General features: G+C 52.4%; 4 protein-coding genes and 1 non-coding gene across 5 annotated transcripts; 3 read left to right on the top strand and 2 right to left on the bottom strand.

Moving 5' to 3' along the window:
- Positions 1 to 3,188: 3,188 nt before the first annotated feature.
- On the bottom strand, positions 3,189 to 3,947 carry BU25DRAFT_335013 (DUF1649-domain-containing protein; the record flags this gene model as incomplete). The annotated part of the gene is made up of 3 exons (XM_033702565.1): positions 3,189 to 3,385; positions 3,435 to 3,740; positions 3,872 to 3,947. 3 exons carry the CDS (start codon positions 3,945 to 3,947, stop codon positions 3,189 to 3,191), a joined length of 579 nt encoding a protein of 192 aa, XP_033564672.1.
- A 594-nt stretch (positions 3,948 to 4,541) lies between these two features.
- On the bottom strand, positions 4,542 to 6,867 carry BU25DRAFT_258541 (general substrate transporter). The gene is made up of 4 exons (XM_033701699.1): positions 6,398 to 6,867; positions 6,076 to 6,350; positions 5,347 to 6,022; positions 4,542 to 5,294 (listed from the first exon to the last, which is right to left on the bottom strand). Exons 1-4 carry the CDS (start codon positions 6,504 to 6,506, stop codon positions 4,702 to 4,704), a joined length of 1,653 nt encoding a protein of 550 aa, XP_033564671.1. The 5' UTR covers positions 6,507 to 6,867; the 3' UTR covers positions 4,542 to 4,701.
- A 680-nt stretch (positions 6,868 to 7,547) lies between these two features.
- Positions 7,548 to 9,811, top strand: BU25DRAFT_258492 (ORC2-domain-containing protein). The gene has a single exon (XM_033701698.1). It carries the CDS (start codon positions 7,617 to 7,619, stop codon positions 9,348 to 9,350), a length of 1,734 nt encoding a protein of 577 aa, XP_033564670.1. The 5' UTR covers positions 7,548 to 7,616; the 3' UTR covers positions 9,351 to 9,811.
- BU25DRAFT_t41 lies at positions 9,637 to 9,725 on the top strand. Its single transcript has one exon. It is a non-coding gene; the product is annotated as a tRNA-Ile (tRNA).
- A 437-nt stretch (positions 9,812 to 10,248) lies between the features above and the next one.
- BU25DRAFT_408409 (elongator complex protein 3) lies at positions 10,249 to 12,148 on the top strand. The gene has a single exon (XM_033705811.1). It carries the CDS (start codon positions 10,272 to 10,274, stop codon positions 12,054 to 12,056), a length of 1,785 nt encoding a protein of 594 aa, XP_033564669.1. The 5' UTR covers positions 10,249 to 10,271; the 3' UTR covers positions 12,057 to 12,148.
- Positions 12,149 to 12,157: the final 9 nt, after the last annotated feature.

Genomic DNA, 12,157 nt, shown 5'->3' with positions numbered 1-12,157 from the left:
TCGGTCTTGAGTAGGTTGTTGACTGCAATCAGCGCTTGCTCGCATGCTTCCTTGAGGTTAACCTCACTGGTTCCCTCAGTCTGTGTACCCATGCTTTGGTGCAGTGTGCTCTTGACTAGGCGCTGCATAGCTTCAGGGTTATCAGTTAGATTGCGTCTGTTGTTCTTGCTTCTTCCTTCACGAGGCCACAGTCGGTCCATATGCTCCTTGCGTCGTGACTCCTCTCTTTCTGGTAGTGTCACCTTGTTGCATTCCAACAGACTGTCTGCGTGTTCTACCACTATTCTGGGATGTGGTGTCGGTGCGCGACCGTATGCTCCTGGGTCCTGCCCTTGAGTCATAACAGTGCCACTGGGTGATCCGATATAATCTCCCTCAGAGCCGGAGTCGGGGTCCTCTAACAGGCGTCCCATGTTGTCGGTGAGGATTTCCCACTCATCGTCGGCTCCTTCGTTGTCACTGCAGGTTATCATATTCAACTGCCGAACAACCTTGTTCTTCATACGGCAGTCCCTTGCGAAGTGACCTGTTTTGCCACAGCTGTAACATGTGGACTTTGACTTGTCATGTCTGCTCCCCTGTCCTTTCTTGTTCCATTGCTCCGGTCCCTTATTGATATTGGACAGGTCCATGGCGGCAGGTCCGTAGTATCCGCCTCGGGTGTCAGTGTGAGTCACACGTTGTCCCATATTTGGCTGGTAGCGGTTTCCCTGGTTGGCCCGATTGTTGTTGCGCCATAGGTTGCGTGGTGATGGACGACTGTCGGTCGTGACAGCTCGCACACGTGGATCATCTCGAAGCTCTTGCTGTAACTCATAGAGCTTGACGTCAAGATCAATTGCGGTATTGATAAGATCATCAAGATTCTCAGTACTGGCGCCGGTGCGCATCAGCTCTTCCTTGACCTTAGGCTTGAGGCCTTGACGGAACATGGTTATCAACGCAGTGTCATCCCAGTCAGTGTTGGCAGCGAGTTGCTGGAACTTGGCGGCATAGTCGGCGGCTGACTTGGTCTGACGGATACGCTGAATGTCGCGTCGTGCAATCGTTGGTTCGTTAGAGATTCCGAACACAGGTCGAATCTTGGTCTTGAATTCATCGAAGTTGTTCATCCAAGCGTCAACCTCATCAGGAGCGTTGCCTTGGTTGTACTGTTGAACGAATGGCTTGATCCACTTGAAGGCATTTCCTCACATGTAACTCGCGACGAGTGTAACACGTTTTTTGATGGGTACCTTATCTCCTTGGAACATGAAGAAGAGGTCCCACTGCATGAGCCAGTCATCGAGCTTGGCACGATCTCCATGGTAGAGGTCAGGCTTGCTGACATTGATATGGTTGGTCTCGATGGCATCGGTCATGTTGACGTCGGAGTTGCGGGAGCTAGCTGGGGTAGCAGTCGTTCCTGAAGTAGGGCTCATCTTTGGGGGTGTTCAAAATGTTGAAGTCGTACTTTAAGCAAAGCTCGTAAGCACTATTCGATTGGTTCTCGAGGATGAACTCTGGCTCTGGAACAGTAGGGGTAAGTCGCCTGGGTGAAACACCTAACGACGGCTTGGGGTAACGATGAGTAGTACAGGCAATCTGTCTAGCTCGAAGGTTGGTTGAGATCCAATGACAAACTTAATTGACGAGGTTGAACACGAACCATAAGGGTTGTGTTCCTACACATATATATACAGTCCACCAGATCTGCTCGTTGACGAGCAGAGTCGGTCCTGGCCAATCCGGATGGATTGCGGTTCGTCAACGAGCATCGTACCATGTTTGTTGACGAGCTTCCGTCATGTTCGTTGACGAGCATCACGTCATGCTCGTTGACGAGCACTCACGTGACATTGCTCGTTGACGAGCTCTGTCACGTGTGTCAGCTCGGCTGAGAGCAACCCCCTAGGCGCCGGCCGGGCGGCCTTGCCTTGCTACGCCTTCCCCCAGGCCTCCGTGTTTGGTTGGCGGTTACTTATTGCTTGTCGTCCTATCGTGGGACGTAGGATCGTAACAGAAACCTACAAGGCCACACAGAGGCCTCACCACCAGCAACCTCAGGACGCCACTGGATAGACCTTCCCTGAGACAGAAGACATGGCATAGTGATGCCACAACACTGCAGGAGTGCAGTATGTTTTCTTTATTAGTTTGATTTTGCTTTGCTTTATTGCTATTAGCTTGTTGCTCTGGGCCTGAGCTCTCACCATCCCTAGTACCTGTATTGACCTCACTCTCATGTAACTAAATCTTTGCATTACCAGAGGGGCTACTGCTCCTCTTGTCTTCCATAGTCTTAGACTCTGATAGGACGTTAAACCAATCAATTAATCAATCAATCAATCCCCGAGAACCAATCGAATAGTGTCTACGAGCTTTGCTTAAGAGACGACTTCAACAAGCAGTTGGTATCCCCAGCTGGCCCCCTCTCACACCTGATCACCCAAGCCTTGCTTAGGTGACTGTCAAACCCCTATGGACTCTCTGTACCTCCGCTCATCCCCAAGAATCAATCAAATAGTGTCTACAAGCTTTGCTTCAGGCACAAACTGCAACACTATCTTTGAAGACAAACACCATGGCTTCTGGGCCCCTCTGGCACTTGTCCAATGGCATGCCAGCATTTAGCCGGTGCAGCAGAACCCGCAGGGTGAGTTCAACAACAGGAGTGGATTATGTAAGTGTCTGGGCCAAGCCATTCGCCTACTTTGACCGAATCGGTACTGCTGCTGCGTTAGCGTTTAGTATGATCATGTTTCACCCCATACAATCTGCACGAAGCTATTCGTGTGCGTGCTATAGTCTTTTGCAAGAATGAACGGGACTTGATTAAGGAAGGGGGTATCTTGTGTAACTAAAACAATCATGAGAAGGAAAGCAGCATGTAGGCAGATGAACGAAGGATAAGCCAAGAATCCTAAGGTGGAAATATGCCGATGTCTAAATGTGCTTTTGTCCGACTGAGCAGACACTGTACAGTGGTGCGTACCTTGAGGGCCATTTTGGTGATGATGAAGGGTGGGGGTAGCGTTATGTCCCAAAGCGCCAGCAGTGGCACTCAAACTCCAAACTTTTCCGTCTCTTTTGTAAGTATTGTCACTCGTAGTGGCGGCATTATAGTCTCTCGACTGGTGTGGAACCTCCTCTTTCAGTGTCGCATCGCCGTATCAATATATACAGTCCATGTACCCCGCCCCCACTCCTCAGAACATGCCTATGCGTGGTCGCCAGTCGTTCTCAGCTGCAGCTTTAGGATTGACTATGATGTGGTATGGGAAAGGGTTGGCGTCGGTGGTTGTGATGGGAGGGATGTGATCTTTGTCGCGGTTCACGATGCCGATGATCTTATGTGCAGCTTTCTCGAGTGACTTGGTCATGGCGCGGCGAACTTTGATTACATCTGGTCATGTAAGTCAGTAGTATCTTGTCTTTGGGGCTTGTAAACATACCAGCTTCCGTTCTTGGTTGAGCAAGCGTAACGTCCAGCGTCCACTGCTCCCAGCACACATCCTCGTCTGCTCTACCAAAGAAGTACGTCTTTCTCCGCCTTCTCTCGAAAAACTGCACGACAAGCTGCCCTCTTCCTCTCTGCTGGTGTGCACTATCGATTGCTCGTACCAATGCTATCGTCCTTTGGTCGATCAGGGTCTCGAGGTCCACATCGTCGATGGCAGGAAGGGTGAGGTCGAGCAGGTCGCGGGTCAGAGGGGATATGGAGGTGAAGTAGCGGTGGAAGAAGATGGTGTGCAATATCGCTATAGCGAGTGTAAGCTATGGTTCCTCAGAGTTCTGTGCATGTCCGGACGGAGGGGAAGTGGGGGTAGGCAAGACCCTTTGTAGCCACGACGGAAGTCTGGAAATACGCAGGGAAGGAGACTTGACTCACCCTTCACAACGTCTTTCACGCAGGCGAGGTCTGCGAAGATGTCGAGGTTGTACTCGGGTCGCCGGCGTTGTTCCATGTTGGCATCGGCAGTTTCGCTGCCGGTACCACGCCGCGCGGCGATCGCAGTCTACTCTATCGCAACAAGGCGGTCGTGAATTGAACAACGTCCGAGCTTCCGGTATGCGAAATCGAGTATCCGTGTATAGAGGCGAAGTGTCGAAGAAGTGCAGTTGTTGGGGTTGAGGGGTTCGTGGTGGTTATGATCTGCCGCGGGGGACCGTTAGTTCTTCCTTTGACAGCCACAAACAGCCACCGCCTATCAGAGCTCCCCTAATCCATTATTCACGAGCAGCCTAACCACTATTTACGGCCTGTCTCACCCAATTTAAGGCGATGACGTTTGCGACCATTTCCTGCAGCTGATATATCACCTGCTCAGCGGACAAACATCACGGCATCGTCGGGCCTTGGAGCAGTCTGTTCGCAGCCGACACCGTGAAGGCTGCAGTCATCCGCTTATGAACGGCCCGTGGACACCCTTTCTCAGCAAAAGTTTGGCGCTAGACGTTGCTTTGACATAATTGTTGTACGTATGTAGGTAAGGGCCCTGCTAGACAGAACACCTGTTCAGCCACAAGTAGCGGCGGTGTCCGAAGCTCTCTATTTGTATATTTGTAAAGTAGGTGCCTAGTTCATCTATGACTATTCTGGAGCCGGGTAGTTTGCGGACGTCGAAGCCGGTAATCCTGCACAGCATCCCCCCATATAGACCGCGAGGGCGCTGGTATGCTACTTATTTCCTTGCGAATGCGATGGTGCTACTGCGTTACTCATGGTGTGACAGCTTCAGAGACCAGACCGTGGCTCTGTTTCTCGCCCAGAACCTCCAACCCAGTGTCGTGCTCGTCGAAGAACCCGTACTGACGCTGCATCTGCTCGATACCATGCTCGTCCAAGTATGGCAGCTCTTTGGCAGCCTTGACATAATTCATGTTCTCAAGATGACCCTTGGCGAAGATTAAGTCGATCTCTTCGAGTGAACGCCTTGCCGTCTCTGGGTAGTAGATATAGATAAATGGCAGGAAACACGCGTTGACAACGGCGAAGAAGAGGTATGTACCCCAGCCTAAGTTCATCAGTTGATGCTCATGGCTGTATGAGGAAGTTCGCTCACCGATGTTGGAAATCATGACGGGGGTGATCATCACTACGACGAAGTTGAAGAGCCAGTTAGTGCACGTCGACACAGCGTTCGCCTTGCCACGGGTTTTGACCGGGTTGACCTCAGCAGGATATAGCCAAGGAAGAGGCAGCCAAGTAGCGCCGAAGAAAGCAATGTATGTGAACAAGCCAACGGCTGCACCTTTGGCAGCGTTCTCGTTACCCGGAATCAGAGCTCCAAACACGATGACCATTGATAAGCCTGGAGTTTGTCAGAAACACCACCAACAGTGAGATCGCTTCAGAGAACTTACCTTGCCCAACGGTACCGATCAAGAACAGGTTGCGGCGACCGACACGCTCAATAATGAACCAAGACGTAGTTGCGAAGATCGAGTAGACGATCATGTTAACACCGCCGAGTAACAGTGATATCTCATGAGTCTGTCCAATAGACTTTTCGAACAGAATTGGAAAATAGTAGATGACCGCGTTGCAACCACCAATCTGTTGCATCAGTTGGGATGAAGCTCCAAGCATCATGCGCCGGAAATGTTGCGTCTTGCCGTTGGTGAACAGAGCGCTGAACGGTGTGTTGCCACCCTTGTGGCCAGAAGCTCGAAGCGAGTCCATGATGATATGAGCCTCCAGGCGAGTCTCCTCTGAGTCCATCCTGTATCCGCGGAGCGCTGCAATAACCTTAATCGCATCCTCGTGGCGATCTTTACTCAGCAGCCAGCGGGGCGATTCAGGCAGGAACATAGGGCCGATCAAAATGACCAGGGCGAATGAGATCTGGAATGCAATAGGGAAGCGCCAGGTGAGCTGGTCAGGTCCATATGAGCAGCCGTAGTCAGTCCAGTACGCAATCAATGTACCAAAGGCAATGATGCCACCTTCGATGCAAATCAACAACCCTCGGTTCGAGGTCTTGGAACACTCCGCCTGATATGTTGGAATCGTGGCTGTGTTCATGCCATTACCGACACCCTATGCACGAAATATTAGTGTTTACCCCTGAGCAAGAGAAGACGTAACCATACAGTTATCGTCCTTCCCAAAATGAACTGCGCGCCCGCATTGTGTCCCTTGATTGGAGTGACCTGGATGATAGTGCCGAGAATCATGATAATCGCACCGGTCATGATAGCTCGTCGACGACCAAGAGTATCACCGTAAAGAAGCATCGTAATGGCACCAGCAAGACAACCGATCTCGTAGATGGCAGTCACGAAGCCTTGCCATGTTGAATTGTATAGGATCTCCGGGAAGTAAGCGTTGAAAGGCTTGGCTGAGATAATGCCTGACATGACACCCTCTGTACACAGCATTAGAACGATACTCGATAAGGTTGCAAGTACGCACGATCATAACCAAAGAGAAGAAAGCCAGTTGTAGCAACCACTGACACAGCCGTGCTCAATGGCCGGCCAGTAAGTCCCATGAATCTAGGGTGCTGACCATCGTCCGACATCCTGGCTTTCTCGACAGATAAAACTGGCTTTGGATATGCGCACAGTCCACTATTGATCGTGTGGAATGAGGCTGATCTGGGGAAAAGATGGGCTCGTACAGTCTCCCCACAGCGGGGGATACGAAGCTCTTATTCTGCACGCAGATCTCCCCGATCTCCACTTCCTTGGTCGTGCAGACAGAATGTACTATCCTGGTACAAGGATTGCACGCTACATGAGGCGTGGTCCGACGATGCAACGTCATCTCCTACCGTTCGGCCGTGTCTCCAATGATGCTGACGATACGTGCCGAGGCCCCTCCCAGCCATCACTCTGGAGCCTCAACGCTGCTGAAAAGTTTGATCAGAGAGATACGTTAGGTACCATGTACCGAGGCAAGGCCGTTCGGAATTACCGATTGAAGCGTATGAGGTCAAGCTAGAGTGGTGGCACCAAGCCTCAACGGGTCAGCAGCGGGATGGCGTTGCAGATCTCTTAAGTATGAAGAAGCCTCATAAGCTACTCAGTTGGCGTCAGCCGCAAGCTTGTGAGGTTGCTTCTACATTCTGAAGTCGTTTGTGGTCAAGGTCTGCGTACGTGAATGTGGAAATTGGTACAAACTACCGCAAATCGCCCGGACACAAACTCGAAGGATCCTACTGTAAGCCGCGGCGGCCTTGTTGATGCTGGACATCGTGTGACACGCAGAGGTTAGGCGCTCCAAGACGTAGGTGATCCAGCGGCGTTTGTTTCCTCAAGTGCGACCTCGCACGGGTAAATGACCGAATCTGTCATGGTCAGATCTACCATGTGCGCGGCAGTTAACCCGCATGTGAAAGCAGCGCATTGCGCGTGAAGACCAAGGCTGGATATGCCTTATGCTGGCTTGGCTCTGCCATTGCGAGAACCGTGAAGGAGTATGAGTGAGACGTCGAAGTTGAAGCAGGCCCATAATTCGAAGGCGATGAACGGGTGCGGAGGCGGGTCGAGTGTGGATTTCGTGGGGAAAGAGCGACCGCTAAGCAGACGCCCTCGCCAAGTGAAGATCCCGGGCCATCAATCACCGAATCTCACCCGAGTTGACACGCGAAAATACGCGTCAGGGCAACAAACACCAGCACCGCAAAGATATGGTCAGCACCAAGCGCAGACGAGACGATGCTGAAGAGGACGGAACACCACGCAAGCTACGCGCCCGCATTGTGGACGATGACGCCACTGCCACCGACTCAGACGCTTTCGAGGCGCAGACACCGTCACGGCGAGCCAGAAACCAATACTTGACAGACTTTGGCACTCCTAAGTCGATCTTGAAGAAGACAGGCACAATCAACGGTGCCATTGGTACGACACCAAGGTCGACTCGGAAGCTGCTTTTCGAGACGTCTACAAACTATGTGAACGGAGACACGCCCAACGGCACGCCAACCCTTATTCGCAATGCCGACCGCAGCGCTAGGAAGAAGAGCAACCGGAGAATACTCGAGCGCACACTCAACGGCGAAGAGAGCGATGACGAGGTGCTTGACGAGGAAGAGACATTAACAGAGCAGATTTTGGAAGAGGAAGGTGGAGCAGTAGAGACTGTCGAAGAGATACCACAACCGGAGGTGCCTGTGCCGGAGACACCATCGAAGCGTGGCAGGGGGCGACCAAAAGGCTCGGGGAAGAAGAAGCCTAAGTCGCCTACGCCACCGACGGAGCTGCCGCCGCACGAGGAGTATTTCTGGCAGAACCGACCGGGCGGACTGAAGACCTCGAACAACACTCTCTCTGCACAATATCTCCTCAATCATGACGAGTACTTCCAGGCGACTTCAAGTTATCAAGACCGTCATGAGCCTGAGATGGAGTTCCTACTGGAACTGCACAGTCGTGCCTTCGACCAGTGGATCTTTGAGCTAGAAGAGGGCTTCAATGTCTGTCTTTATGGCTACGGCTCGAAACGCGCCATAACCAGAAAGTTTGCAACGCATCTCTATCAACATCTATCAGGGGCGCCGCCCTACAAGGGCTCGAAGAAGACCCCAAAAATTGCCGTGATCAACGGCTACGCTGCGGGTACTACCTTGAAGGAACTCTTGACGACCATTGCATCAATTGCTGTGCCCCCAACGACAAAGCTGCCCAATCAGCCCGCCGTGCTGCTTGATTTTGTACTCGAATATCTGTCAAGTAGCCCACCTCCGCACCCCATACCCGTCATCCTGAACTCCATCGACTCACCATATCTGCGAAAGTCTTCGACACCCTCGATGCTGGCTCGTCTCGCCGCGCATCCGTCCATCAACCTCATATGTACAGCCGATACACTGAACTTCCCGCTGCTGTGGGATGTAGGGCTGAAAACGCAGTACAAGTTTCTCTTCCACGATGCGACCACCTTCGCGCCTTACGACGCTGAGATTGACGTTGTTGAAACTGTCAATGAGCTGCTCGGCCGCAGTGGCCGTCGTGTGGGTGGCCGAGACGGCGTGGGCTTCGTCTTGCGCTCGCTGCCTGAAAACGCACGATCGCTGTATCGCATTCTTGCGATGGAACAGCTTGCTCTAGACATCATGGATCAAGGTCTCGACGATGATGATGAAGCCACCGAAATGCCGAAGAAAAAGAAGGTCGCACAAGCCAAGGCGGTCGCGCCTGAGTCCAATCAGGGCGTGGAGTACCGTGTCTTGTACCACAAGGCGGTGCAGGAATTTGTCTGCTCCAGTGAAGTCGGTTTCAGGACCCTCTTGAAGGAGTTCCACGACCATCAGATGATTGAAAGCCGGAAAGATGCCATGGGTACCGAAAGATTATTGGTACCGTTTAGGCAGGAAGAGCTAGAAGGTTTGGCGGAAGACCTTGCGAGCGATGCATTTTAAGCGCCATATACCCAGCATATATCAACAATCAACATGCAGTATGAGGTTCGACACATCACTTCGCCCGGGTACAGACTCACACGCTCATTCTTGAGCAGGAGCACAGCTTAGCCTGCCGCCACCTACATCAGAGAGCGGTACATCTTCGGCGTGGAATCGGCGACAGTGAGTTTAATAATTAATCCCACCTCCGCCCACCGAACCTTCACCCCTCATGCTGTTGATATCTTTTAAGCTGGCATAATAAACATCGCTAGGCTTATATTTTCCATCCAAACAACAAATTGGTCGCTTAGCTCAGTTGGTTAGAGCGTGGTGCTAATAGCTTTCATCCTTGATACGCCAAGGTCGCGAGTTCGACCCTCGTAGTGACCATTCCTTTTTGCGCTCGAGCATTTTCAGCAGGGAGAGTTGATCTCCTTGTCGTGCCGGACACAGCATCTTTTTGCTAGTGCGATTGTTCGTTCTGCGATTCCTTGAGCAAATACTGGTTCAAGGATGAGCAGTGACTTCGGAACAGCTTGACATATCGCCACGTCTACAGGCACTTTTGTTTCTATCAGTGTCGTACTGTGTGCATCTTGATAGGATGAGTCTGATGCAAGCGAGAGTGCGGTGCGCTCTTGAGGAATTTTGTGTAAAGTGAGTTCTAATGCATATTGCAAGACTACAACCTCACAGTCATGAGTGAGGCTAGATCACAAAGTTTGATCATGCGCAGCAAAATGATAGAGCAGCTCACATTCGACACATCCACAGTCTTAGACACTCGCAGTAGAGCAAAGTTGGAGCTCAGTAGATGGCCAGAGGGGCGCTAGTGCCGTATCAAGCCTAGTTGAATGACTCCACAGACAGTCCTAACTTCGACTTCGAGAATCGCCATCAGGAAAACCATACGCAACAACAAAGGAATAGCCCACCATGGCGACCGCAACGATGACATACATGGACATACCTGTTAAGAGGCGGCTACCGAAGAACATCAAGCTACCGCCAGAGAATGAGCGATACATGCGCGCATGCGCCGACATTGCCTCCGCGCTCGTCCAGGATTATGAGGCCCAAGCTGATGGCTCGAAGCCAAAGAAGGACCTCAACTTGAACCAACTGAGAGGCCAAATCGCAAAAAGACATTACCTGAAGACCCAACCGCCGCTCACAGCGATTATCGCAGCGGTGCCCGAGCACTACAAGAAATATATTTTGCCGAAGTTGATTGCGAAGCCGATTCGTGAGTATTCTGATTGGTCAGCATCGGATCCTATACTGACATGCATTGTAGGAAGTGCATCGGGTATTGCAGTCGTGGCGGTGATGTGCAAGCCGCATCGCTGCCCGCACATTGCATACACAGGAAATATCTGCGTCTACTGTCCTGGAGGCCCAGACTCGGATTTTGAGTACTCGACACAGTCTTACACAGGATATGAACCGACGTCTATGCGGGCCATCCGAGCGCGCTATGATCCTTATGAGCAGGCGAGAGGTCGTGTTGACCAGATCAAGTCGCTTGGTCACAGTGTTGATAAGGTTGAGTACATTATTATGGGCGGCACGTTCATGTCGCTGCCAGAGTCGTACCGGGATGAGTTCATTTCACAGCTTCACAACGCACTGTCTGGGTACCAAACGAAGGACGTGGATGAAGCCGTTGCGGCTGGCGAGATGAGCAATACCAAGTGCGTGGGTATCACCATTGAGACACGACCGGACTACTGCCTGGACCAGCACCTGTCTTCAATGCTTCGGTACGGCTGCACACGTCTCGAGATCGGAGTCCAGTCTCTCTACGAAGACGTAGCGCGCGACACAAACCGCGGTCACACCGTCGCCGCCGTCGCAAAGACCTTCTGCCTCTCTAAAGACGCCGGGTTCAAAGTGGTATCGCACATGATGCCCGACCTGCCCAACGTCGGCATGGAGCGCGACCTCGACCAATTCATCGAATACTTTGCGAACCCTGACTTCCGCACCGACGGGCTCAAAATTTATCCTACCCTCGTCATCCGCGGCACAGGACTCTACGAGCTCTGGCGAACAGGACGGTACAAGAACTACACGCCCAACGCGCTCATCGACATCGTGGCCCGCATCCTGGCCCTCGTACCGCCGTGGACGCGCATCTACCGCGTGCAGCGCGATATCCCGATGCCGCTCGTTACCTCTGGTGTTGAGAACGGCAACTTGAGAGAGCTGGCACTGGCGCGCATGAAAGACTTCGGCACCACATGCCGCGACGTGCGAACGCGCGAAGTCGGCATCAACGAAGTGAAGCACAAGATCCGGCCCGACCAGGTCGAGCTCGTGCGCCGCGACTACACGGCCAACGGTGGATGGGAGACGTTCCTGGCGTACGAGGATCCTAAGCAGGACATTCTAATCGCCCTGCTGCGGCTGAGGCAGTGCTCCAAGGAGCACACGTTCCGCGAGGAGTTGACGGGCCAGCCGACAAGCTTGGTGAGGGAGTTGCATGTGTACGGTAGCGCGGTACCGGTGCATGCTAGAGATCCGAAGAAGTTTCAGCATCAGGGGTATGGAACGTTGTTGATGGAGGAGGCGGCGAGGATTGCGGCGGAGGAGCACGGCAGCAGGAAGATCAGTGTCATCTCTGGGGTGGGCGTGAGGAGCTACTATGCAAAGCTGGGCTACTACCTTGACGGACCGTACATGAGCAAGGACCTGGAGCCGGAGTGGGAGCGGGAGTAGTAAGCATTGGGGTCGGACGCCTCACAAGCATTGCTGGCGTTCAGGGAGAGGCACGGTTGAAGAGCAAATTGGAGTCGTTCAAAAAAGCTACGTTGGTAACG

Source organism: Macroventuria anomochaeta, assembly GCF_010093625.1.
Source record: "Macroventuria anomochaeta strain CBS 525.71 unplaced genomic scaffold BU25scaffold_7, whole genome shotgun sequence".
Classification (NCBI taxonomy): domain Eukaryota; kingdom Fungi; phylum Ascomycota; class Dothideomycetes; order Pleosporales; family Didymellaceae; genus Macroventuria; species Macroventuria anomochaeta.
Note: the sequence above shows the minus strand (reverse complement) of the source record. Positions and strands in the feature narration are given on the sequence as shown.